Source organism: Alexandromys fortis, unplaced genomic scaffold (assembly GCF_014885135.2).
Source record: "Alexandromys fortis isolate MF-2015 unplaced genomic scaffold, M_Fortis_MF-2015_v1.1 scaffold_61, whole genome shotgun sequence".
Classification (NCBI taxonomy): Eukaryota; Metazoa; Chordata; class Mammalia; order Rodentia; family Cricetidae; genus Alexandromys; species Alexandromys fortis.
This window is the reverse complement of record NW_026067962.1, coordinates 9,736,663-9,764,536: the sequence shown is the minus strand read 5'-3', so window position 1 is coordinate 9,764,536 and position 27,874 is coordinate 9,736,663. Positions and strand designations below refer to the sequence as shown.

Here is a 27,874-nt window from a genome sequence, read left to right as displayed (position 1 = left end):
GATTATTAGAAATGTGTTGATTTATATAGAGAGCTAGCCAGTAAGAAGCCTGAGCCATTGGTCAAACAATTATAATTAATATTAAGCCTCCAAATGATTATTTTATAAGTGGCTGTGAGGACTGGTGAGGACAGTTCAGCGAAACCAGACAGGACAGAGGGAAAGTCTCCAGCTACCTTTGGTGCCCAATGTGGTACATGAACCCATGACCCTGAGATTAAGAGCCTCATGCTATACAGAATGAGCATGGTCTCCATGTTTAAAGTTTCTTCTTCCCAGAGATGGTCCTTTAGGGTTCCTGCTTCATGAAAATGTCATTTTTCTATGGATCCTGAATATCCAGTTCACACAACAAAACATCAAAAAGTCCAGGCAAGAGCAGTTTCTTGCCCAAATGGCTAATAAACTCCATAAGGTGCCTCTTTGATGTCCATCTTCCTATTGAAGTAATTGATGCTGCTCGAAGCAGACGTGTCTCATTGTTGAGAAAGTCTTAAGTTCTTAAAACATTTTAAATGCCATATTCTATAGGTCTTTGAAAGGTTTGAAGAATATTTATCTATCTGAGATATATCTCTGTATATCTAGACAACCTAGCAATCATGACTATAAGTTTGACTATTATAGATGGCTATCTATTAATATGTAATTTTAATTATACATTACATTTTTAAATGAGCTATATAAACATAATACCTTAAACAAGAGTAGAAATATACATATAACAAAATTGACCTTAAAATTGTATCAATGAACCAAAGTCCACACCAATGTAAAGTATTCATTTCCATATCATATTCCCCCCTGCTTTTTTAGAAAGAGATTTAGTGTGACTATTAACCACTTCTAGTTAACCTCCTTTAAATGAAAACAAACATTTATAAACAATTATTTTGGGATTTTGGGCATAGTTTTTTCTAAACTCCTCCCTGATGTTTGATGGGTGAAGTATTTTTAGAGTTTATGGAGACCTTTTTGGGGGGGGTCTTGTTCCATAGAACCACATTAGCCTGGAAGGAATCCACAAGTTCCCATCCTCTGTGGAAACAAAAGTAGAATCTCTTTTCCAAAGTAACATATTCTTAGACTCAAATTTTGAAGTCAAGATGCCTTTAAAATATATGTATGTCAGTTTAACTTAGCAGTCTCCAGAATCAAATATCTCTCTGCAGTCAGGAAATTCAAAGAAAACACAATAATATATAATCCAGACTCTGTGTATTTTCCATTTTTTATATTCCATCTTTGCATGGTTTATTTATTTTTATTCTGTCTCTTTAAAGAATTTACTCTTTTTTCTTTTTATATTGATTTTTTTATTGAGCTTTACATTTTTATCTGCTCCCCTTCCTGCCTCTCCCCTCCCCCCTCAACCCTCCTCCAAGGTCCACATATAAGTTAGATCTATGTAAGTGTCCTCATTGTTGCCCAAGTTATCAAGGATTGTGGTTTGTAGGCTGACTTTCTTTGCTTTATTTTTAAAAAACACCTATGAGTGAGTACATGTGATAATTGTCTTTCTGTGTCTGGGTTTTCTTGCTCCACCTATTTGCCTGCAAAATTTAAGATGCCGGTAATTTTTTCTGCTATGTAGTACTCCATTGTGTAAATGTACCACATTTTTTTTTATTCATTCTTCCATCAAGGGGCATTTAGGTTGTTTCCAGGTTCTGGCTATGACAAAGCTGCTATGAACATAGTTGAGCACATGTCCTTGATTGAGCATTCTTTGGATATATACCCAAAAGTAGTATTACTGGGTCTTGAGGAAAGGTGTTTCCTAATTTTCTGAGAAATTGCCACACTGACATCCAAAGAGGTTGTACCAGCTTGCGTTCCCACCAGCAGTGTAGAAGTGTTCCCTTTTCCCTAGAACCTCTCCAACATAAGTTGTCATCAGTGTTTTTGATCTTGGCCATTCTTACAGGTATAAGATGGAATCTCAGAGTTGTTTTGATTTGCATTTCTTTGATGACTAAGGATGTTGAACATTTGCTTAAGTATCTTTCAGCCATTTTAGATTCCTCTGTTGAGAGTTCTCTGTTAGGTACTCAATTTTTTTTTAATTGGATTATGTGATCTTTTGGTATCCAATTTCTTGAGTTCTTTGTGTATTTTAGAGATCAGACCTCTGTCTGATGTGGGGTTAGTGAAGATCTTTTCCCATTCTGTAGGCTGTCATTTTGTCTTGTTGACCATGTCCTTTGCTTTACAGAAGCTTTTCAGTTTCAGGAGGTCCCATTTATTAATTGTTTCTCTCAGTGTCTGTTTTTTTGGGGTTATATTTAGGAAGTGGTCTCCTGTGCCAATGCGTTCAAGTGTACTTCCCACTTTCTCTTCTATAAGGTTCAGTGTGGCTGGCTTTATGTTGAGGTCATTGATCCATTTGGACTTGAGTTTTGTGCATGGTGATAGATATGGGTCCATTTTCATTCTACATGTTGATATTTAGTTATACCAGCTCCATTTGTTACATATGCTTTCTTTTTTTCCATTTGATATTTTTTTGAAGAAGCTGTATCTTCATAGATGACGGACTGACTAGAATTCCAGTTCTGTGTAGAGGTTGTTATGTTGCAGGTTCGAAGGCTACTTACTGTATCTTAGCCTAGTTCTTGCCTCAGGACAGCTGCACATTGTCCACCCCTGCATCAGAACTAACCCACTGTGACTAGAAGAACAGTGGAATCTTAGAGCTCAGCAGACCCTTAGCTTCTACCAACCCCAAAGCTCAGAGAACGTCTTGGGCCCATAGAAAAGCTCTCCCGTCTCCCTGTACCTGTTAGTGCTCCACCAATGTATTTGAAATTTGTCTTGATTAATGTACTTTCTCGCTTCTGTAAAAAAAAAACCTGTAAAACCATAAAACTTCATGAAACTGCTTCCACATTGGAACATGAGATTTGGGGTAACCTAAATCTATGTTCAGCCAATCCTTTAAAGTTTCTGGAGAAAGGATTGGACTGGGCCAGTTCAAGTGAGATTCATTCAACAGTGGCCAGAGGGTGCAGACATATGGGCCAAATATGGAACACCAGTCAGCAGGCATTTTGAATAACAGTTTTCTCTGTCAATTTACATATGCCTTGAATCCTACTTGTTAGTCTCCTAGATAGCTTTTTGTCATTTTTATTCTATTTTTTTCCCCTCTCTTGGATTCATTCACACATCTCCTCTTGGCTTTTGTTTTCCTCTTAGGAATTTTCTACTTGAAATGTCTTGGCTTTAACTATCACTGACGCAGAGGGGAAATTAGATTTTTTACTTGCGGGCTTTGTCTCCTTTTCAATGCCTGCCTCATGAATATAATGTATGGCTGTCTCATAGGAACAAAACAAACCAGGCACATCTTGAGTAGTATAAATAACCTGCCTAAGTTCTTCCTGTCTGCTTCTCATGGTGTTCTCATCCCATGCAGGCTAAAAACCTCGAGCCCATCTGCGTGCCCAGCTCACAATCTCCTTTCCCCCATTAGTCCTCAAGCCTTTTGGGTTTAGCTTTTTAGATTTTAGCTTGATTTCGCATGGCTTTCGTTGGCTTCTGCCCAGTCCCTCTCCGCTGTGCGACTCTGAACCGGAAGTAGCCGAGAAAGGGTTGGGACTGGACAGTGTCTGCTCTTCAGTCCTCCAGATCCTGTCCTACCGTGGGTGGGCAAGTTCAAGCACCAGGCTTTCCCTGAATCGTCGACGGAAAATAGTCATGTTTATAACTTACCCAGCACCAGGTTTATGCCAGCAAACAGGCAGGTGTTCTGGTCTACTGCATTTTAAATTCCTGAGAGAGACGGTCTCCGTTTCTATAGAAGGGAAATTGCAGCTCACCTATAGTGGGTCACCAGAGGGTGGTAAATTCTCATGGCATTTCACTAGGTTTTCCTAGTATGTCTCGTCTCGTTAAGCCCGCACCGGCGCGCAGATCTGAGTGCTTGGTCGCTAGTTGGTAGAATTATTTTGTGAAGGGTTAGGTGTAGCCCCGTGGGAGGAGGGGTGTCGCTGGGGGTGCGCTTTAGATTTCAAAAGCTCGCACTGTTCTCTTGTTAACCTTCTGTCATGCGCCTGTGGGTTAGCACCATGCCTGCCGGCCTGCCGCCACATTCCCTGCCATGACGGTCATGGAGTCCAGCCCTCTGATACTGTAAACAAGCCCTTAAATAAATGCTTTTTCTTATAAGAGTTGCCACGGTCATGGTGTCTCGTCCAGCGACAGAACAGTTAGAGCATATCAAACACCATGTTTCTTTCCCAGACTGCCAGCTTCCCGACGCCGGTTCTCATTCTTCAGCTAGCTCTCCTTGGAGCTAGCATAATCTTCATTACTTTCTTATGAATGAGCTGAATTGCTGTTGATATAAATAGTCAGCTTGGATTAGGTATCCATGCAACCAGGAGACTTTAGTGTGTTTGCTTTCTATGTAAAATTTAAACGATGGTCTTTGTGGGCTGCCTGTTAAACAAGATTGTACATTTCATTCCTGGAATAGATTGGGTTTATCTTTGTGAAATCCTTCGATATTTTGAAGAAATTGGGATGTAGGAAGCTAAATTATATTTTATTTTTAAATGCCTGTACTAATCTTTTACCATGCCTCCTGTGGCTTATTATATATTATATGCTCATATTATATATTACTAATAGAAGGGTTAATTTGTTCTATTTTCAATGGGAAAGAAATAGTTAAAAATAGCTGTATTTATCACCTGTTTAATATTTATTAACATGATCTGTGGGAGATCAATTAGGGCATTCAATATCTGTACTGAAAATAAGAAATTATTAACTTTGCATATTCCCAATGGAGCATTACAGGCCATAACCTGCACTGAAAAATAATGGACAAAAATAAAATTGTTTATAAGATGTTCTAAGCACATGAATTTGAATTAGCTGTTATTTTAATCCCAGGACTTTCTTTTGCTTTAGAAAGAAATGCATCTCTGAGTTTATGAGGAAGTCAAGGTAACATATTTAATTTCAGAAAACAAAATTTAAATTTATATTTAAAACCCTGGATAGTGTGTTTATAGGTATACTTGGGGGTGCCCATGTTTGGTATGCGGGAAATCTTTTCAAGTTCATTAATATTGTTTTATTATGAAGATATATATGTTGCAAACTTCTACAGATGATTCTGACTGATACTACAAAAAGAGCTCCAGGAGATTGAGGTGCAACTTATTTATTTATTTATTTATTTATTTAATACATTGACTAATTAATTTTTTTGTTTTTTCGAGACACAGTTTCACTGTGTTGTGTAGCCCGGGCTGTCTTGAAACTCTCTCTGTAGACCAGGCTGGCCTCAAATTCATTCACAGAGATCTTCCTGCCTCTGCCTCCTGAGTGCTGGGATTAAAGGCGTGCACCACCACTGCCTGGCTGAGTTGCCGCTTGTTTTAAATATTTTATTTTTTACTTTGAAACATATGCACTTCAGTGTGATATTTAAGCCTTCTTTTTCTTTTTATAATACAATGTACACTCTGTACATTTTAATCAGCATATATAAAGTAAATACCAGATGTTCATTAGGAAAATTTATATATGTTAATCTATATTTAGTTAATGACAATGGATAATATATATTAATAACATATACATACATACATAACAATATAGAGAAACTCAAGCTACAGCCATGAATATTAGATAGCTGCATCAATATTAAAACCCCAAACATATTTCTGTGGTCTTACGGCTAGACCTTAGATGAGTTCTTGGGGCTTTGTAATTACATATTTCCAAGTACATTCTCTTTGTCTCTGCTGCTGTCATCACTTGTCCCTTCGAGTCGGCCTCATCTAATGCCTGTCATTGTGCCCAGCCTCCCACTGGTCCCTTGTTCTCTGAACAGCAGCCTCAGAGTTCTTTTTAGGCACGCAAATGTCATCTTTGCGTGCTCTAATTTAAACTCCGTATTCCCTTCCAATCACATCAGAAATAAAATTCTAACACTACCTCGCAATCTAAACACCTCCCAAGATTCCAGGCTACCTTCTGTCTAAGAGAAAATTCTCAAACAATAAAGGAAAAACAGAATTGTGTATACACAGGAAAATTTAATATGTGTCCACACTCAGTATAGCAGTGAAAAAACTGTTACGTTAAGACAAACATACCTGCAAAGAGTGTGTAAATATTTAGTTTGTATATTCTTCTCCTTATTTTTTAAAAGAAGGATTGGTTTATTTATCAGAGCATCCATGTTTTATTTGTTCTCATTTTTATTAACTCTTTGAGATTTCATACAATATGCTTCGATCATAATCACCCTCCTCTAACCCCCCAGGACCAGTCCTTCTCACCACCCACCCAACTTTGTGCTCTCTCTCTCTCTTTCTTCAGACTCATTAGATCCTATGGGTGCTGCCCATCTATTCTTGGCTCTGTGGTCTTGTACTGGAGCACACTCAGCCTGTCAGGGGCTGCACTCTCAGAGAAACCCGACTTTCCCTCTTCCAGCAGCCACCCTGGTTAGCACGCCCGCTCCTCTTCTCTGAGCTGGGATTTGGTGTGGCGTGAGTTTGCACAGGTCTTGTGTGTGTTGTTTCTATCATTGTGAGCCCGTCTGTTTAACTGTCTTGCTCTGTCCACAAAACATCGATCCCCTGCAGTCACCCACTCCCCCGGCCCCCTCTTACACAGTGATCCCTGAGCCTTTGGTGGGCTTGTGATACTGATGTCTCATTAAGGGTTGAACATTCTGCAATCATTTATTCCCTGCACCTTGATGGGTTGTGGGACTTTGTATTCATAACCATCTACAGCTAAAAGAAGCCTTTCTGATGATGGCTAAGGAAATAAATGCATTATCATGTAGGTGTAGCAGTACAGCATCAGTTGGCTTAAATGATAACTATTTAGTTTTGTGGGAGCCTAGCCAGTTTGGATGTTCACCTTCCTAGACCAGGATGGAGCAGGGAGGACTTTGGACTTTCCACAGGGCAGGGAACCCTGACTGCCCTTCAGACTGGAGAGGGAGGGGGAGAGGAGGGGGGGGGGGGGGGGAAAAGGGAGACGGGGAGGGAAATGGGAGGCGGGGAGGAGGCGGAAATTTTTTTCAATAAAAAATTATATTAAAAATAAAAAAAAGAGCATCACCCCTGGGTCCTATGGCCTGTCTAGCTATAGGCCCCTGACCCAACAATAGTGTAAGATCTGGTTTTTATCTCATGGATTAGTGATTAAATCTGATCAGGAAGTGCTGCACTTCTTCTACGACGTTCATTAAACTATTGCACCAGTGGGCGTGTCTTGCCAGGCCATCATTGTTACAGCTGGGTTCACAGTTGGGTAAGAGTCATGGTGAGCTCTCCTCCCCAGGAGCCTGCAGTGCACCTGCCGGCACTGTGAAAGCTCGCCAAGAAGGATAAAACTGTCAGGCAAACACCAGCTTGGTTTCTCCAAGTTCTGTGACTCCGGCACATGGTGCTTTCCACAGTGCTTGCCAGACTGTTTTTCTTTTTCTTTCTTTTTGATGATTAAATTCGTTCTTGATAATTTCTTACATGTATATAATGCATTCTCTCCCCCCAAAGCCTTCTCTTATCCCCCTCTCATCCCTACCACCTCCACCCTGTCCTTTTCCCAGATTCATGGTTTCTGGTTTGGTTGTGTGACTCATTTGCTTTCAGTGGGGTCATTTCTGTGACGATTTGATTGAAATTATCCACTGGAGCTTGGTGGAATCACTAGTCAATACACAACTGCATACAATGACTCTTTCTTGCCCTGAATCTATCCGTAGAAAATAGGTTAGCAGCAAAGGAGAGCCCTCTTCCTAATATCTAGGCGGCTTCCAATTCCTGGCTATTATGAAAAAGATCGTCAGTGAACACGGATGAGGACGTATCTCTGTAGTTGGATGTAAAGTCCTTTGGGTATATGTTCAAGAGAGGTGTAGCTGGATCTTGGGATAGATCCATTAAACTGCTACACTGATTCCCACAGTGGCCATACAGTTTGGACTCTCACCACTTATGAAAAGTGTTTCTCTTTTCCTACATCAACACTAGTGTTAAGCTCTCATTTTTTAAAAGATTGTTTATGTTTTATTTTGACCATTCTGACTGGGGTAAGATGACATCTCACAGAAGTTTTAATTTACATTTCCTTGAAGGCTAAGGATGTTGGCCATTTCTTTGTTAACTATTTGTATTTCATATTCTGAGAACTTTCTTAGTTTTGTACTCCCCCTTTAAAACTGGGTTGTTTAACTGATAGTACGTGTTTTAGCTCTTTGTATATTTTAGGTAACTGTCTATTGGAGGTGAAATTAGTTAGGAACTTTTCTCATTCTGTCATCTGCTGCTTTGCCTGAATAATAGTGTCCTTTCCATGCAGAAGCTTGTCAGCTTCATGAGGTCCCAGTTATTAATTGTTGGTGTTAGCACTTGTGCTTTGGGTGGTCTGTTCAAAGTCTTCCTGTGCCAGTGAGTTCAAGGCTATTCCCTACTTTCACTTCTATCAGGTTCAGAATATCTAGTTTTATGTTGAAGTCCTCAATCCATTTGAAGTTGAGTTTTGTGCAATGTGATAAGTATGGATCTATTTGCACTCTTCTGTGTCCAGCCATTCTATTTGTCTAATATAATTTTTTTGAAGGTGGAGTGCAATCTTCTGTCGTGTGATTTGAGATTAGGGATGGTGATACCTCCAGCAATTCTTTTATTATTCAAGATTGTTTTAGCTATACTTTTTTTTGTATTTTTATATAAAGTTGAGATGTTTTTTTTTCCAATATCTTGAAGAACTATGTTAGACTTGCATTGAGCCTGTAGATTGCTTTTGTTTGAATGGCCATTTTCACTATATCAATGCTTCTACCGGGACCACCATCCAAGGACGTAGAGAATGCCTTATCTACCATTAGAGTAGTCCACACAGTATTGCTTCTGACCAAGAAATTCACTTCACAGCCAGAAAAGTGCGACTGAGGGTCCCCAACCATAGCTTCATTCATCTTCCTACATTCTCCACCATCCTGAAGCAGCTAGCCAGACAGAACAATAATTCCAGTACCAATCAAGTGACAGTAGCCCAGAGGGCTGGAACAGGGTTTTCTAGAAGACAATATGTTCTCTGAGTCAACATCTAGTATATGATATGGTTTCTCCTATAACTAGATTCACAGGTTGAGTAGGAAAGGGAATTGTTCCACTCACGGTCACCCACAGCCTCCTTCAGTCTCCCAGAGCTCATCAGTGCTGCACTCATTGTCTTTTACACGACCTCAGCTTTTCCCTCCTGCTTCTCTTTAAAACAATTCTTTCTTTATTTTTTCTATTGAAAAAATTTCCGCCTCCTCCCCGCCTCCCGTTTCCCTCCCCCTCCTCCTCTCCCCCTCCCTCTCCAGTTTGAAGAGCAGTCCAGATTCCCTGCCCTGTGGTGGGAAGTCCAAGGTCCTCCCCTCTCCATCCAGGTCTAGGAAGGTGAGCATCCAAACAGGCTAGGCTCCCACAATGCCAGTTCATGCAGTAGGATCAAAACCCTGTGCCATTGTCCTTGGCTTCTCATCATTCCTCATTGTCCGCCATGTTCAGAGAGTCCAGCTTTATCCCATGCTTATTCAGTCCCAGTCCAGCTGGCCTTGGTGAGCTCCCAATAGATCAGCCCCACTGTCTCAGTGGGTGGGTGCACCCCTCGTGGTCCTGACTTCCTTGCTCATGTTCTCCCTCCTTCTGCGCCTCATTTGGACCTTGGGAGTTCAGTCCGGTGCTCCAATGTGGGTCTCTGTCTCTATCTCCATCCATCGCCAGATGAAGGTTCTAAGGTGATATGCAAGGTATTCATCAGTTTGGCTATAGGATAGGGCCATTTCAGGTTCCCTCTCCTCAGTTGCCCAAGGAACTAACTGGAGACATCTCCCTGGACACCTGCGAGCCCCTCTAGAGTCAAGTCTCTTGCCAACCCTAAGATGGCTCCCTTAATTAGGATATATACTACCCTGCTCCAATATCTACCCTTCCTTTATCCCAAGCATCCCATTCCCCCAAGCTCCCCCCATCCTCCCCTTCTCACTTTTTTCTCCCCATTTCCCCTTACCCTCATCCCACCCTACTCCCATGTTCCCAGTTTTTGCCCTGCAATCTTGTCTACTTCCAATATCCAGGAGGATGACTATATATGACTTTGGGTTTACCTTCTTATTTAGCTTCTCTAGGATCACATATTATAGGCTCAATGTCCTTTATTTATGGCTAGAAACCAATTATGAGTGCGTACATTCCATGTTCATCTTTTTGGGTCTGGGTTACCTCATCAGGATAGTGTTTTCTATTTTCATCCATTTGCATGCAAAATTCAAGATNTTTTTTTTTTTTTTTTTTTTTTTTTTTTTTTTTTTTACCACTGAGTAGTACTCTAATATGTATATATTCCATACTTTCTTCATCCATTCTTCCATTGAAGGGCATCTCGGTTGTTTCTAGGTTCTGGCTATTACAAACAATGCTGCTATGAACATAGTTCATACTTTATACTTTTGTTGTATGATAGGGCATCCCTTGGGTATATTCCCAAGAGTGGTATTGCTGGGTCCTGGGGTAGGTTGATCCCGAATTTCCTGAGAAATCGCCACACTGATTTCCAAAGTGGTTGCACAAGTTTGCATTCCCACCAGCAATGGATGAATGTACCCCTTACTCCACAACCTCTCTGGAAAAAAAAAAAAAAACAACTCTTATCACTAGGTATTGACACGTAGTAGGTCTTTCTTGTCAGGCTTTCTTTGGCTCACCAGCACCCAGATAAAGACACGGAGACTTAACTACAAAGCATGGCCTTTAGCTTTAGGCTTGCTCCCACTAGCTTTTATAACTTAAACGAACCTGTTTCTAGTCATCTGCATCCTGCTGTGTGGCTCTTTACCTGTCCTCCACTCTGTTCATCCCGCATCTCCCTGGTGAAACCCTGCTGCGTCAGATTCTAACCCTCAGTTCCCCTCTCTGCCCGGAAGTCCCGCCTACTCTCTCCTGCCCAGCTATTTATTAAACCAATCAGAAGGCATCTTAGGCAGGTGAGGCAAAACACGTCTTCACGCCGTGTAAACCAATATCCCACCACGTTGATGGGTATTGACATTGTACAATAGACACATCTGATCTGAGTCTTCATCCTGTAACTGGAGTTTCTATACCCAGATGCTTACCCTCCCATCTCCACTTGTCTGACTGCTGTCGTCTCAACACCTGTCCTATCCTGAACTTATTCTCTACCCTTATGTCACATATGTACCCCTAGCAGATTTCATCCCTTCAGTAAGTAGCAGTTCTGTCCTTTCAGTGAGACAGTTTAATCATGACTCCTTTCTTATGCCTAGTGGATAACTCTTCGGTCAGCCCAAAGTTAAGTGTTTACATTCTCCAATGTAGTCTCTTTCCTTCCATCACTGCGGTCCTGGTCGGAACCATCATTATCTCTTGTCTAACAACATGGGTGACTATCGCTGTTGATGCGCCCCACTTCCTCCTCCCTAGCTCTCAGCTGGTCACAGAGCAGCCTTGGGAAGGGCCCTAAGGCGTGCCACTCTCTCGAAGAAGCCCTGTGATGGCCTCTCCTTCAAGCACCGTCACTGTGGTTACTCCAGCTGGTTTTGCTCCATGTACCTTTTCTCCCTTGACACTTCCCTGTGGCCACAGTCGTAATGAACCCACATGGAGGGAATACAGAGTTAGCTTAAGTGGGACCAACACTGATTGATGTAAGGAGATAAATCAGCCTCCAGCGTAACTGAAGCTGTGCTCGACTTTACCGGTGAAGGAAATATCCAAAAGATTGCTGGCAACCATTTCAGGAATTTTTTTTTTTCACAAGACAAATACCTTCGAAAATGAGAATTTGTTTCTCAGTAAATCTGGGTGATGTGCTCGGGGATCTTTTATGTTACTGATCTTGTTTGTCTGTGAAACATTATAATTAAAAAAGGTAAAGTACTTTTCCTAGAACAGCTCACCCACCAGAGGATGATGAATTAAAATTTGAAAACAACAGCTATAATTATTGCTTTTCCACACAGGCCGTCATTTTCAATCACCAAAGAGTTCATACTGAAATTCAACCACACACAGAATCCAGTAGAGCAGGAAGAATTGCTGGAACAAGCTAGAAGACTCCTTCTCAGGTGTAAGGTAAGGGTAGGTTTCATGGTTTCTCTGAAAGTAAATGATGTTTTGTAGTCGGTAAATGTTAGGTAATTTTGTGTTATATTGGGAGAAAAAGTAAGGATATGGGTACAGACAGCTACCTTTGACTGGAAGTAGGCAGAGCTAAAATATTAACGTAAATTAAATGTAAAGATTTTAACCAAATAGTTTTGATGAGGAGGTTCTCCTTAAGAGAAAAATATAAAATTTTCTCTAATTGCAGTCACGTGATATTGGTGTGAAAGAATGGCTTTCAGAGTATAAAAAAGCAGCCATAAAGCAAACCAACAAAGGAATACACATTTCTGTTTATTGTTCTCTTCATTTGCTTTTCCATCACAGAGAAAGTTGGGTCTCAAGACGCTGGGCACCGGGAAGCACGTGCACCTCCCGACTGCGTGGGCAGAGGTCATCTACCTGGCTCAGTGCAAAGGGGAGATCCAGGATGGTATGTATGTGTGCCGAGCCAATTGCGGATGCTCCCCAAGTGTTTGTAGAGCCACAAGGAGATGATTTGAGAATCTGAAGTATTATTTTTTTTTTTTTTAGTAAATTTGAAGCATGCTTTGTAAATTCTCCATCAGAATATCTCATGACGTGTTATTATGAAAGTTCCTCGGAATTCTGAACTTATGACTTTGACTATTAAACTTTAAAATTACAAAATGGCTTTTAAAAGCTCTTTGTCGGTATAGTCTTTATATCTTTCCCCTAAAATTGGCAATTCATTTAAAAGTCACTGTACACTGTCTTTGAATAAGTCCGCCAAGACCTGGCGCCTAGATAAAGGAGTTTTTGCACTTTATATTCTGACTTATGAATCATAAATCAAATGGCATTGACTTGGCTTTATTTCTTTCTGCTTTAGAACAGGAAGTGTTGCTCATAACCTTTTCATTTTTTACTTCTTACTTATACGGCTCCTTTCGAGCAACCTCTCTACCCAATCTAAAAAGGAAATTAAGTAGCATTACTTTTAAGGGGAAATAATTCCTTCTGTCGTTAAACTAAATGTTATGTGTACGCCTTCTAAAATGAGCTTGGGGATGTTAACTGCTAAGGTCAGAGGATATTTCCCATGTAAACGGGGATTTGTAATGCTGCCTGAGAGCTTACTTAGCTTGTTTTTATGGTCCCTCTTTGGGGCACTGCCACCTCTGTTGGACGTTTACCAGATTTTGTGGGAGGGAGGTCGGTCTTGTGGTCTACCACAGACAGTAGCCTCATGGGTGTCTGCGAGAAGGGGAAAGGCTGAGAGGGGAAGAGGGAGGTGGGGAAGTGGCGGGGGTAGAGGATTAGGTAGAGGCTGTGTTTCTTTTGGGGTTTTGGCCTTGGAAATCACCCACTGTCATTTCTTCTGGGTTCTATTGATTGACATAGTCACTAGGTCTGTTGAGGTTTTGGGGTGCCTCTCCTTGGGAAGGGTGTCAAGCATTTATGGGTGCATCAGAATCCCAGAATCTGAAGGACAAAGAATGAATTGTAAGATCTAAGTATAATGAACAGGAAGGTACGATTAATTTTCCGTGACAAAATTCCACGTTGTTGACATTCCAGAAGCTTTAAACATGCTCCATGCCTCCTTGGACCACGTTCCTTTCGATTACGATCAGCTGCCTGCCCTGTTTTTCCTGGCGGAATCAGTTCTATATCGACTCTGTTGTGATGCATTCATGAAGGGATTTTTATATTCCGTTGAGATAAAGCTGGTGAAGGTACGTTTTTAATTTGAGAAAGTGTTTTAATCGTTCTAAACGCAAGCAGTAGGAAACTACGGTGCTGTCTGCCTCTGGAGCAGCCAGGGCAGGGGCATATCCGAGGATAACGTAGTATCTTTGCAGAGGGGCCGGTGAAGTGCTGTTGACAGCTGAAATAGTTAGAGAAAACAGAATTTCACTAACTGTGTAGGAATATAATTAGTTAAAAATCTTCATGCTGTTCTTCTAAGTATGCATAGATAGATTTTTTAAGGGTTAAAAAGAAAAGATTTATTTACTTTTATTTTAAGTATATGGGTCTTTTGCTTGTACATATGTGTGTGCCTGCGTATGTGTGGATGTGTGTGTGTGTAGACTCTAGTTGTGGGCTTCCATGTAGGTGATGGGAACTGAACCCAACTCCTCTACATGAGCAATATAAGCTCAGCCAATGAACTATCTCTCTAGCCCCTTCTTTCAGGGATTTTTAATGCTATGTCCTTTATTTAAAACTTCTGAGAAATAACTCGAGGTGAGTAATCTTGTCAGCAGATTGTCGTTCTAGAGTGACTCAATAGAGCCACCACCATATGGGTTATGCTTTGTAAAGCCCCTCATCCAATGCTTCCAGTGTTTGTAATAGCTACAGTTTACCTTGGAAAAAATTTATTATAAAAAATAAATTTAAGAATAACTAGTGGTTTTATTGCAAATAAATTAGGTTTAAGTAATGGTTTTATTATTACAAAAAAGGAAAGGTTAGAAAGATTTCCTTAAGATTACAGTGCATGCAGCATGTCTGCAAAACAAGTGGAATTGACTGAGCAAACTGCGTATTTTACAGCTTTGGCTATGCGGGACTATTCCTGCATCTACCCACCATTAGTCAGCTTTGGGGAGATGGCTGTATTTTATCCCCATGACCCTAGTGTAGTGAGGAGCAGCAGGCTGCTTCCCGCCTGGCTCCCAGCCACCGGCTAGCTTTACTCAAAATAATTGCATGGAAACTATATTCTTTTAACACTGTTTGGCCCATTAGCTCTAGCCTCTTACTGGCTAATTCTCACATCTTGATTAACCCATTTCTAATAATCTGTGTAGCACCACGAGGGGGTGGCTTACCAGAAAGGAGCTTAACCTGTGTCCATCTTGGAGAGGAGAGCTATAGCATCTGCCTCACTGCCTTCTTCCTCCCAGCATTCTGTTCTGTCTACTCCACCCACCTATGTTCTGACCTATCAGGCCAAGCAGTTTCTTTATTAATCAACCAATGAAAGCAACACATCGAAAGAAGACCCACCTACATCACCTTAGTCTTGGAGCTTTCTGAAAACTTCAGAGGTAAAAGGCAACAGGTTAGAGAGCATACTAGAGACTGTCCAAGCAAAGACCTATTTTCTGAATAGAAGAAGATGTTAATAGAACATGTTAATAGTTGTGTTGGCATGGTGAGATTACAATGATGTTTAAAAAGATGATGTGTTGTGTTTGTCAAACTGCTCTTTATGGATACATGTTTATAACAGAAAATATGGAAACAGATCAGAGTTTAGATGTAGATTGTTAATCCCAAAGACTCGAGGAGAAACAACACTATTCCAACAAACTAGGAGGCATAAATAAAAGGTTGAGAAAGAAGACAAAAATATTTTGTATTGTAGACCATATTATTATGTAGATAGTCCCAATGAGACGACATAACACATGTTAGTATATGCAGCAAATTAATAGGACATAAGAAACCAATCATATTTCTATATAACAATAATGACCATATAAAGACCAAATTAAAAATATAACACAAGTCACATGAAAGAATATATATAATATTGCACATCTCACTTCCTTACCTTCATTTCAGAAGATTTCTCTTACTACCTGCTGTCCTGACTACCTTGTTTTAACCACCTTGCAATCATGTCTTTGCTTTAGGAGGTTGTTATGACTAACTTTTTGTATGCTTATATTCTGCTCCCACCTATTTTGCACACCAATTTTCCATCTGGAAATCTTCTACTTCTGAGTTATAAAGATTCATCTTTCTCACATCTCACATCATGGTGCTGACCTCTTGAACCTCACCTTTGGGGGAGACAGCCTGTGTACACAAATAAAAAAAGGTTGCTTTAATTAATTGCTTGAATTAATTAGGTCATGATGATTTAGGTCAGTGGTCTTTTCCTTGAATCTTTGGTATTATTACATTATCCCAGAGTAGTTATTCCTCCAATTTCTTCAACATGACTTATGGTGAACTTGCCTTCCTGAGGGGTTGTCCCTTGCTTGAACAAATGATTGGCCATCCCAACAACACCAGATCTTAAGGGATGAGGCAGTGGCCTGTCACCACTCAGAGGCAGATTCTTTTGACTGGAAAGCTGTTTTCTCAAGTTGGTCTTCAATGCTACTGCAGTAGTATAGCCAGAAACACTCCCTATCTCCATCTTTTCCAGTTTGTTCCTCATTTAGTGGAATAATTAAATTCTGATTAAATAAGTAATATATGATTCTGGAACATTGCCTCAATTTCAAATTGTGTGCACAGTCTTTCCTTTTTTTCTATTTCCTAAATGTGGAATTTTAATTTTTGAAGCATTCTTCTGAAAGTGTAGAGAATAATATAAAAAAACCCTATTAGTTCGATATATGTGTGCTACAAATAAAAATTTTGTATTGTGCTTCCATATAAATATGAAAATACAAAACAAGATAGCCCCGGTGTTTGCAGTGTTTACTGTGTGACATGATAAAGTTGTTGTTGTTTTTTTTTTTTAATGAGGAGATGGGGGCGGTATACTATGAAGAGCAGAATGTTTCTCAGCATTCCCCAAGTCTCTATTTCAAACTGTTTCAGTGAAGAGTCATAGGAAGAAATATATAACCCACTGTGATCTGTACATACATAATGTATGGACTCCAATATACTGAAATAAAGGGAACTAACTGGGAAATAGATTATGGTACTTTCTCTTCTCATGGATTTTATTTTTATATAAAACCCCTTAAATTCATTTCATGAGTTACTTAAGGACTGTGATCTACAATTTGGAAAAACAATGTTGCTCTGAAGGATACAGAATGGATGAGCACCCAGTGCAGGCCATTTGAGAAAGGGTGGAGACGATCGATTCAAGTTCTTTTGGCTGAACCAGCCTTGCAATCTTGACATAAACGTTTTAAAGTTATTTCAAAAGCACATAATATCAACTGAGTTTGAAATTGTTTTATCCAAAAGTAAATGTAATAATAAAGTGGTTCATACTTCTCTATGGTTTTTAAGCATTTATTGGTGCGATACAAACAATGTTTTTCTCTTTTCTCTCTTGACAGATTGGCTATTTGATCTTCTTACGGCTTTTTGTATTTTTCCTGCATGGCCACCTAGAAAGTTTTAAACAACATTTACTTAGGCTGCAGCCATATTTATACGGTAGAATATTTTTTATTTCATACTTATAAATGTTTTACGCTGCATTTTAAGATGACTGTCACTATAAAGAGCAGAAGCTGGTTTATGTTTCATGAAGAGTAATACCTACAATGATGCCCCCTGGGCCAGGCAGTGTTTGTTTTCCCTTAGAAACTTAGAATTTCTTGTGGCGAGAACATTTAAAAATCCAGAATCTTCAGGGTCCGAATGAGCTCAGCATTCTTATAAAACTGTAGTCACGGCCCATGCCACAGATGTTCGGGTTCTAACCTCATGTTCTTCGGCCATCATCTTGCTTTTCCTGTTCCTCTCCCTACTCTCCTCCGGCCTTCTGGGAGCAGCTGTTTTGTTTTCTTCCCAAGTGTATAGTTATGACTGAGACTCAGTTTTCTCACTTGTGACCACAGCTGTCATGGCAAACTAGAAAGCAACGAAGCTAAGTTCTAAAGTGCGTCTATTGGCACTGTAGATGTTGAACTGGAATAGGGAGAGAAGAGAGTTCTAGACCATCTCAATATGGTTGCACGGCAGAATATTTTAGGCGTACATAAAGCAGAACAGTGTTTTTTTCAATTGTTTTGATTGACACTCAAAGGAAGAAATGCCCTTTGCGGGCTGGAGAGATGGCTCAGTGGTTTAAGAGCGTTGCCTGTTCTTCCAAAGGTCCCGAGTTCAATTCCTGGCAACCACATGGTGGTTCACAACCATCTGTAATGAGGTCTGGTGCCCTCTTCCGGCCTGCAGACACACACACAGACAGAATATTGTATCTATAATGAATAAATAAATAAATAAATATATTTTTTTTTTTTTTAGAAAAGAAATACCCTTTGCCCTGCAATTCAACACATTATGATCTTCATTCACTTACATGCTGGGAAGAAGGAACTGTGGAGGAGTGGATATTGAAAATGGAAACAATTGCAGTGGGGATGCCATGGGGCAGAGTGGCTAATTTTAGTTAATCGGTTCTAGGTTGCGTGTGTAGGAAAGTGTGGAATCAGGAAGAAGGGATGCTTTTCTATTGACCAATATGGTCAAGATTTGGAAAAATGCAACCATGAACTTGACCATCACACACAAGCGAGGAGTAAGATGTAGGTGACCAACAGAGCTAAGAACACCCGAGGGTGTGCTGGGGTGTCACAACCCACATAAAAACCCAATGTTGCTCATATAGAAATATGTTTAGGGCTGACCACGCAACTGGATAATCTATTAGGGAGCTCATCCCTGGAGAAAGCTGAGTGGTAGCCATATGTATGCATCAACATATACCACATGCAACAGATAGTTGTATGTTATAATATGTAATATGCATAATATGTTAAACCATATACATGTTTTAATTAAACATTTTTAAGGATTTCATAGACGAGAACTATACTTACATCATTTCACCCCTTTTCTCCCCTCCAATTCTCTAGACCCCTTTTCAAATTAATAACCTCTTCTCCTTTAATCAAGTCCGCGTGCCTTCGTATCAGGAGAGGATGCTGAACCCATTTAGTGTTGCTCACGTGTGTATGTTTGGGGCTGACCACTGGGGAAATCTCACAAAGTTCTGCTCCTCAATGAGGAGATGCCATAATTAATGGCTGCCAAGAGGGGGCGAATATGTTATTTAATTGTACATTGAGGAGCCATAGCACAAAACTGCTCTGAATTACAAAGCCTCCAATGTGATTTATTTAAGGTGTGGTTTTCTCCCTCACCACCAGGGGGACACACATACCATTAGAAATTTTAACTAGTTTTAGGGCAAAGAGTAGTGGCTCAGAAGTACTGATTTTCAATGCCCCTTAATAGCTAAAAGGCAAACGGAACACAATGCAAGGTAGTTATAAGATATTTCTCACACACGATTTTTTTTCTCCCAACAGCACTTTATTTCTCTGAAGCCTCCTACTATAAGTATCCAAACATCTTCACAAATGTGCAGTTCATTCTGAAAACGTCAGAAATCATCTGTAAAAGAGAACTCCATTCTGAAACAGTTGTGGGAAGTAACGGTGGCGTGAAGGGCGCAGATTCTGATTTGGTAGGTAACCTGACATGGTGGGTCTTCCCTGTCATATAGCTATAAGATAAAATTGCTATGATTATATACTTACTCTCATCAATCAAGCAGGCACTGTTGAAGCTGAGGTCAGTGGGGCGGGGGGGATGGGAAGGGCAGAGGAACTAGCATATACCTCTTTTTTTTTCGCTTATGCACAAATCTTGGATCATAGACTGCTAGATGAGGAATGGACCATCAACATGATCCGATATTTCTTTGAGAGACACAATGACATAACACCTCTTCCACATGGGTCCCAATCTCAGCCACTTAACAAATAATAGCATAACTTAGATTTGTAAGTTAACATTTTAGCATATTTTATTTCATTAAAGGGAAGGATATAAAGTATAGACTGGCTATGAAACAAATGTAGTATGTCATGTTCTTCATGTTTTATGTGAAATAACATTTAATATGCCATTAAAGCCAACCAAAGGCTTCCTGAAGCCCTCAAATTGTCCAGGCATGGTGGTGCATGCCGTTAATCACAAGGGAAGCAGAAACTGGCAATTCTCTGTGAGTTCAAGGCCAGCCTTGTCTAGTGAGCTTAAAGCCAGTCAAAGCTACACAGTGAGAGACCCTTCCCCCTCCAAAAAAGTTCACATTGAGAGATTAAAGTGATTCTAGTATATGAATTTAAATTTTTTCTTACCCATGTTATTAATAATCAATTTATGCAATAAACAATAATCACACAGACACAAAGTTCAATGGGCCACAGAATTGTGTATATGACAGATGTTTTTCAAAGGACAAACTTCAGTGTCTTTAATAATCATCTCTTTATTTCCTTTACTCAAATGTTTTCTGAAAAATAATGTGAGCACTGTGAAGCAGGGATTTTTTTCATTATTTTAATTTTTGATAGCTTATTAATGGAAAATTTATCCTTTTTAGTTTCTCAAGAAGGAAAAAGATTCATGTCTTTTGCTTGTGTGTGTGGTGTACATACACATGTTTATTCATGTCTGCATATGTGTGGGAATGTATCTGTGCAATGTTCATGCATGTGTGTTTATGTGGATGGGGAGGCCACAGGCAGATGTTGGAAACTTCTTTGATTGCTCTGGACTCTCTTGACCTACACAGTCTTTCCTTGGGCCTGGAGATGGTCCATTCCCCTGACTAGACTATCTAGCCAGTTGCTCTGAGACCCCATGCCCAGTTCCAGAGAGCTGGGGTTACAGGTGGGACACCTGAGCAGCCCTGACTTTGCGTGTGTCCTATGGAGTCACACACTGCTTCTCACACTCACACTCATGCATGAAGCTCTTCATCCACTGAGTCCTCTCTCTAGTCTGGGGAAAGTTCTTTTAGCCTAATGCAAATTATAATGATAAGGACACCTGTGAGAACTCCTTTAAAAACCCTTTATTTACCTGTGACCTCATACTCTTCCCACATCCCCTTCAGTGCCTTTAAAGCATTAACTAAATTTAACAGATGAGAAAATACACTTTATTGTGTACATTTGTAATTTTTAAGCCTTAAGTATTTGTCTCTTGGCTCATTAGTGATAAACCATCTATATAAAGAGTGGTGTTTGCTAAGTCATTTGAACCATTTGGTTATAATTGGTAATGAATACAAATTGTGTCATGCAAAAAGAGGCACTTGTTTCAAAGTTTGAAATGTGTTTTGTAAACTGAAACATTAAAAACCACATGATCATCTCATTAGATGCCGAAAAAAGCTTTCGATAAAATACAACATCCCTTCATGATAAAGTCTTGGAGAGAGCAGGGATACAAGGAACATACCTAAACATAATAAAGGCAATATACAGCCAGCCAACAGCCAACATCAAACTAAATGGAGAGAAACTCCCAGCGATCCCATTGAAATCAGGAACAAGGCAAGGTTGTCCACTCTCTCCACATCTATTCAATAGTTAGTTCTTGAGGTCCTAGCTAGAGCAATAAGACACCAAAAGGAGATCAAGGGGATACAAATTGGAAAAGAAGTCAAACTCTCACTGTTTGCTGATGATGTGATAGTTTACATAAGCGATCCAAAAAATTCTACCAAGGAACTTCTACAACTCATAAACACTTACAGTAATGTAGCAGGATACAAGATTAATTAAAAAAAAATCAGCAGCCCTCCTGTACACAGATGATAAAAGGGCTGGGGAAGAAATCAGAGCAACAACACCCTTCACAATAGCCACAACTAGCATAAAATATCTTGGAGTAACTATAACCAAACAAGTGGAAAACTTCTATGATAAGAACTTTAAATCTTTGAAGAAAGAAATTGAAGAAGACAACATGTTCTTGGGTCGGAAGAATTAGCATAGTAAAAATGGCAATCTTACCAAAAGCAATCTACAGATTCAATGGAATGCCCAGCAAAATCCCAGCAAAGTTCTTCAAAGACCTCCAAAGAATGGTACTCAACTTCATATGGAAAAGCAGAAAACCCAGGATGGCCAAAACAATCCTGTTCAATAAAAGAACTTCTGGAGGCATCACAATACTGACTTCAAACTCTACTACAGAGCTACAATACTGAAAACAGCCTGGTATTTGCATAAGAACAGACAGGAGGACCAATGGAACCAAATAGAAGACCCGGATATTAACACACCTTCGAACACCTGATGTTTCACAAAGAAGCAAAAAATATTAAATGGAAAAAAGAAAGCATATTTAACAAGTGGTGCTGGCATAACTGGTTATCAAAATGTAGAAGAATGAAAATAGACTCATATCTATCACCATGCACAAAACTCAAGTCCAAGTGGATCAAAGACCTCAACATAAAGCCAGCCACACTGAACCTCATAGAAGAGAAAGTTGGAAGTACACTTAAACGCATTGGCACAGGAATCCACTTCTTAAATATAACCCCAGCAGCACAGACACTGAGAGAAACAATTAATAAATGGGACCTCCTGAAACTGAAAAGCTTCTGTAAAGCAAAGGACATGGTCAACAAGACAAAACGACAGCCTACAGAATGGGAAAAGATCTTCACTAACCCCACATCAGACAGAGGTCTGATCTCCAAAATATTCAAAGAACTCAAGAAATTGGACATCAAAAGAACAAACAAACCAATAAAAAATGGAGTACAGACCTAAACAGAGAACTCTCAACAGAGGAATCTAAAATGGTTGAAAGACACTTAAGCAAATGTTCAATATCCTTAGTCATCAGAGAAATGCAAATAAAAACAACTCTGAGATTCCACCTCACTACACCCTTAAGAATGGCTAAGATCAAAAACAGTGATGACAACTTATGCTGGAGAGGTTATAGAATAAAGGGAACACTTCTGCATTGCTGGTGGGAATGCAAGCTGGTACAACCCCTTTTGGATGTCAGTGTGGTGATTTCTTAGAAAATTAGAAAAAAACCTTCCTTAAGACCCAGTAATACCACTTTTGGGTATATATCCAAAGGACTCTCAATTGTGCCACAAGGACATGTGCTCAACTATGTTCATAGCATTTAGGTTGGAAACAACCTAAATGGATAACTAAATAATGGATAAAGAAAATGTGGCACATTTACACATTGGAGTACCGCACAGCAGAAAAAAATAACGACATCTTGAATTTTGCAGGCAAATGGTTGGAGCTAGAAAACATTATTTTGAGTGAGGTAACCCAGACACAAAAAGACAATTATCACATGTACATAGGAGGTTTTTAAACATAAAGCAAAGAAAAGCAGCCTACAAACCACAATCCTAGAGAACTTAGACAACAATGACACTAAGAGAGACTTACATAGATCTAATCTACATGGGAAGTAGAAAAAGACAAAATCTCCTGAGTAAATTGGGAGCATGGGTACCTTGGGAGAGGATTGAAGGGGGAGGGGAGAGGCATGGAGGGGAGCAGAGAATGATGTAGAGCTCAGTAAAATTCAATAAAAAAAAAAACAAAAGAAAAAAAGAAATGTGTTTCGATGATAAACATACTTAAAATAAGATATTAAGCTGCAAAAAGAACATTGCTCCTGAAGAGTATTGACCCGCTTGACTATTGCCCGTGTGATGGAGAGGTCTGTTTAACTTTTCTAGATCACTGTTTGCTCGTTTGTACAAGATGCTCTGCTCATTTTTGCGATCATGATGGGCATCACCACCGTTATCATTGCCATCAGAGCTGCTTTAACTGAGTAAACAAAACTGTACTTGGTGAATGAAAAAGACATAAAAGTCCAGGCGTCAATAATTGAAAATGTATTCAAGTCTTTGCTTCAACCTGGGCAGTTCCCAATGGCTTTCAGCCGAGACGATGACTACACTGAACGTATACAGCGATCTGAGTGTTGCCTCTCCAAATACAGTGCTGTGCGATCTACACACTACACACATGCTCTGGCTCGGGTGAGGCCTCCGTTAGTTTCCATGCTGGTGCTCATGAAGAACAAATCTATTTCCACCCTTGGAAGTGGTGGGAGTGTGCTACTGAAGCGGGGCAAAGCTGAGAGCTTGCGGAATGAACACAGCTGCCGAGAGAGACACACGCCGTCACGGGGTCTTTCTGTACCATTTGCACTTTGTAGAACAAAGGACCTCAATTCTATTTCAGCTCTATCCGTGTGATTCTCGGAGGGGACTATAACACATCTGGGGCTGTCAGGTTTATTGCCTTTCTTTTTCTTCTCCAATTACTTCATAATATAAAGACTATAAAGGATAGTGGAGCCACGGCGCTCCTAAATCACGGCCCGTCTAATCAGCACTGATTCATGGTGTGATTGCAAGCCCTAAAGTTCCCTCGTTTCCACCCGATTTCTCCAGTGTGGCGTTTCTAAGCCAGCCTCTCCAGTTCAGCTGAGCATCTGCCCATTCGATACCCATTTCATTCCCTACTTTGGGGAATGAAAGAGAAAAAAAAAAAGAAGAGCAATAGGATGTAAAAGCTACCGCAGTGGCCATTTTCCATCCTGTCATTACTGGTGCTGTATTGCAGTCCAGGATTTATAGATCTATCCATCATTCCTTATCTTCCGATTATACTAAAAGGTCCATTCACAGCCTATGTTGGCCATTGTAAAATATTTTATGTCTAATGCTTATAGAAATGGAGCAAAAGCAGTTGCTGGATTTGTTGCACAACCAATGCTAGAACTGCTTTAAAAAATCCTGTAGAATTTGCATATTATAAGATACACAATATGGATTTTGGTTTTGCCTACAGATAGAAAACTTTCTTTCCTTGCTCCTGAACACAGTTTCTTCTTTAAGTGTCCTTTTAAGCGATCCAGACCCATATTTTCCACAACTTTGACAAGCGGTGCTCTTTTATTAGTTTTGCAATCTCAGTGGCAGAGCTGAGTTTTCTAAGCACAGAGGTCGCATCATAATAATAATATAGTTCTTTGGGCCTTAAGCGCAACTAAAATGGAGTAGACATTTTATCAAACCGCATTATCTAAAGTACAAATAGTCCCCTGAAAAACAGCAGATGCACCGATTTTATATTCTGATGTGACCTGCAATCTTGTCTTCTCACACCCCACATACTTGGTAAACAAAAAGTCGTGATCAAAATCTGGGGCACTCTGCCATACTGTGAGTGTAAATGGTGCTAGCGGCAGCTTCATAACCAGACAGACCCACGCTTTTTAAAATTAGGAGCATTATCCAGTAATTCATCTCATTATTTGGCTGACACATTTGTATCGAGAGGTCTTTCCATGGCAATGTCAGTGGCCCCTAAAATGCCTGCCGACAGGAGGAAACTCAAAACACTTCATCTGAGCCGCCACAGCAGAGCCCAGACCTCCAAGCTCGTCTCTGCTGTAAAGACTTGATCAGTCTCTCAAAGGGAGCGTTCTTAGAGTCTCATAAATGCCAAGGTGCTGGAGTTCTCTGAATTCCCAGGAAATCTATGGGGCTTCTCATGGCAGGCACTCCTCAAGCTGCAGATGACAGCCCAAAGCTGAGCAGCAGTCAACGGAGTTGGAGAAATCACAGGAAGTGGTGAAGAAAAGAAAAAGAACAAAGAAAGAAGGTAGGCAGGCAAGCAGAAAGGGATGGACAAGTGTCCTCTGAAGCCGCCGAATCCTGGGCCTACCAAAGCATCATGTGGCAAAGTGTCGCCCTTTCCCCTCCCTTTTTTGGCACATGCGTTTGTATACATGCTCACACGTATGCAAGTGTGTGTCCGTGTGTTCGTGGAAGCCAGCAATGGGTACCTGGTGTCCTCTTGCCTCTGTCTACTCCTTTACTGTGGTTATTGATGAGCACCATTTTGCCCAGCTCTTTTGATTGCTGGGGACCTGAACTCAGACCCTCATTCTGTGTAGAAGACATTTCGCTGGCTGAGCTGCCTCCCAACCCCACCCTTTTCCATTTCAAAGCCATCACCGCCTGACAATTCGCACAATAAGGAATTATAGAAAAAAAAAGTCTGTCTTAATTTCTATTCGACTGAATGTGTATAAAATCATTCTGCCAGGGTGTTGCAATGCTTTCAAATGCTCGTTAATCTCTGTGCTCTTGTGGATGGTTTGTAAGCAGCATTTATCTCCCAACCACATCGGACAGATTCAGTGGAACTGACAACAGACTTTGTGGCATCTAATAACTGTCAGGGCTGCTCTTTCCTGGTCTGTGCTGGGTCGGATCATGTGATTGTCGTTATTACATTAATTCTATTCTTTTGATAATGCCAAGGCCATTAAGCCAAAGGTCAAGAAGAGGAGCACACGTTTATCAGGAACAATGGGTTTTACTCCTTGGTGGGGAGAGAGAGCGCAAGTGAGCCAGAGCTTCCAGGAGGAGCTGGATGCATTTTTAAAAAAATAGCATTTAGACCTTGAAAGATCGAGGGGACCCTGAGGAAGCAGTAGTTCCTTTAGATTCTCCTATTGAAAAGCAGGGTCGACATTATGACTGGGTAGTTCGTACGTGACACCGTGGCTTTGTTTTTGTCCGTGCTGAAGAAGAGACATTTTTAAATGGCTTTTTAAAAATCATGGTCTTGAAGTACTGTCTGAAGCATGAAGTTTGTGCTCACATCAGGCAGAGCAAAATGACCCAGCCGTGCTGGGTCCGACTGTAGTAAGTGGCGTCAGATGAGTTGTAGACAGTGGAGGCTGCCTTTTCTCATTGTCCGTGCTGTGTGAAAATGATGTCATAGAAAATTGAAATAAAAAGTGGATCTTGTTCATAATCCCAAATGTTACCTTTTTATTATCTTTGTTTTTTCTTTGAGACAGTATCTCCCTAAATTTCCCAAAGGTAGCCTCAAGTTTGTCATCCTCCTGCTTCAGCCTCTCTTGTTCTGGGATCACAGGCTTTGGTCACACAGCATACCTTCTAACGTATTTTTTTTTATCATGTGTTAGCACAAATACATACACACAAATATGTATGTATATATGTACACACACATATATCTTAATAGTCTTTGCAGCCATACAATATCTGTGATCTAGAAAAGTATTGTTTTAATTCAATTGATCAACCCATCTCAAAGTTTCAAAGCTTATCTCTATCCCTGTTCATGTGGACTAACTCTGTCTGGAATCTGAGGACTGTCAGACATGCAGGCTGAGACACCTGGGGCTATGGAGACAATTTCATTTATATAGCTTTTGCTTTTTGAATGGGCTCCACCACAAAGCAGAAAATTGAGTTATATGTGCATTTGCCGAAGTCAGCATGTCTCAGCCTGATGCCTTACATTAGCTCTGAAGACAGCTTCCCTGTGGAACACTGCAACCCTCCAAACATGGCTTCTTCCGTTAGGGTTTCTTTTCTGAATTTGCGCTCCCAGGGCCAGCAAGCTTCTGCAGACCTTGGCTCTGGCCTTCCTCTCCAGTATCTAGCTATCCCTAACACGAAAAGACTCAATACACTTCCAAAGAACATAACTAAACACCCCACTGGGAACTTGAGAGGTTTTGTTTGAAATTTTATAGGAACTTCAAACTTTTTAAGAGGACTCAACATGGAAACCATCTTTGAATTTAGCTATGATACTGTATATAATAACCGAAGACAATGGAGCCCTTATGTTTAAAGTGTTTCTTAACAGTATGGAATGGAAACAGCCGCTGAACTGAGTACGTAGAACAGGTGTGTACCTTCGGCTAAAAAGAAAATAAAAGGATGGGAGTGTTTTGTTGTCATGGAATACCGACCACCTTAGCAGGCCAATTATTTAATGAAGTTGGCAGGGATCACTTGGAGAAAGTATATAATCTCTTTGTTGTGTCTGAATTTGTAGTCTTTTAAAAATAGTTGCTTAGCCGGCATTGGCCAAATTCTCTAAGATGTGTATTTGGTTGTTAATGTAGAGCATCTCAGAGCCCAGGCTGTCACTAGATCTTTGTTCAAATTTTCCTTGTTGCCTTTTGAAATTTCAGCTGTTTAGAAGAAGGGAGACACACAGGGTCTTGGAATCATGTATCCAATAGTGGCCCCTCAGAAGATCTGGAAACTGTGTCTTACTGTAGACTAATTCTACATGTAGACATTGATTTTCCTACTGTAGACTAATTCACTGAGCACATGGATTTGTGTAAAAAATATAAACTTATATAATAAATGCACATAATTATTATAAAAATAT

The 27,874-nt window shown here is 40.2% G+C and overlaps 1 protein-coding gene across 1 annotated transcript in view; it reads left to right on the top strand.

The window, feature by feature from the left end:
• Tmem232 (transmembrane protein 232) overlaps positions 1-27,874 on the top strand; it is a 264,584-nt gene that overhangs the window by 28,755 nt on the left and 207,955 nt on the right. Inside the window, exons 3-7 of the mRNA XM_050153493.1 lie at positions 12,014-12,125; positions 12,483-12,588; positions 13,698-13,855; positions 17,168-17,267; positions 19,151-19,308. Coding sequence (XP_050009450.1) covers positions 12,014-12,125; positions 12,483-12,588; positions 13,698-13,855; positions 17,168-17,267; positions 19,151-19,308 — 634 coding nt within the window. The remainder of the gene's footprint in view (positions 1-12,013; positions 12,126-12,482; positions 12,589-13,697; positions 13,856-17,167; positions 17,268-19,150; positions 19,309-27,874) is intronic.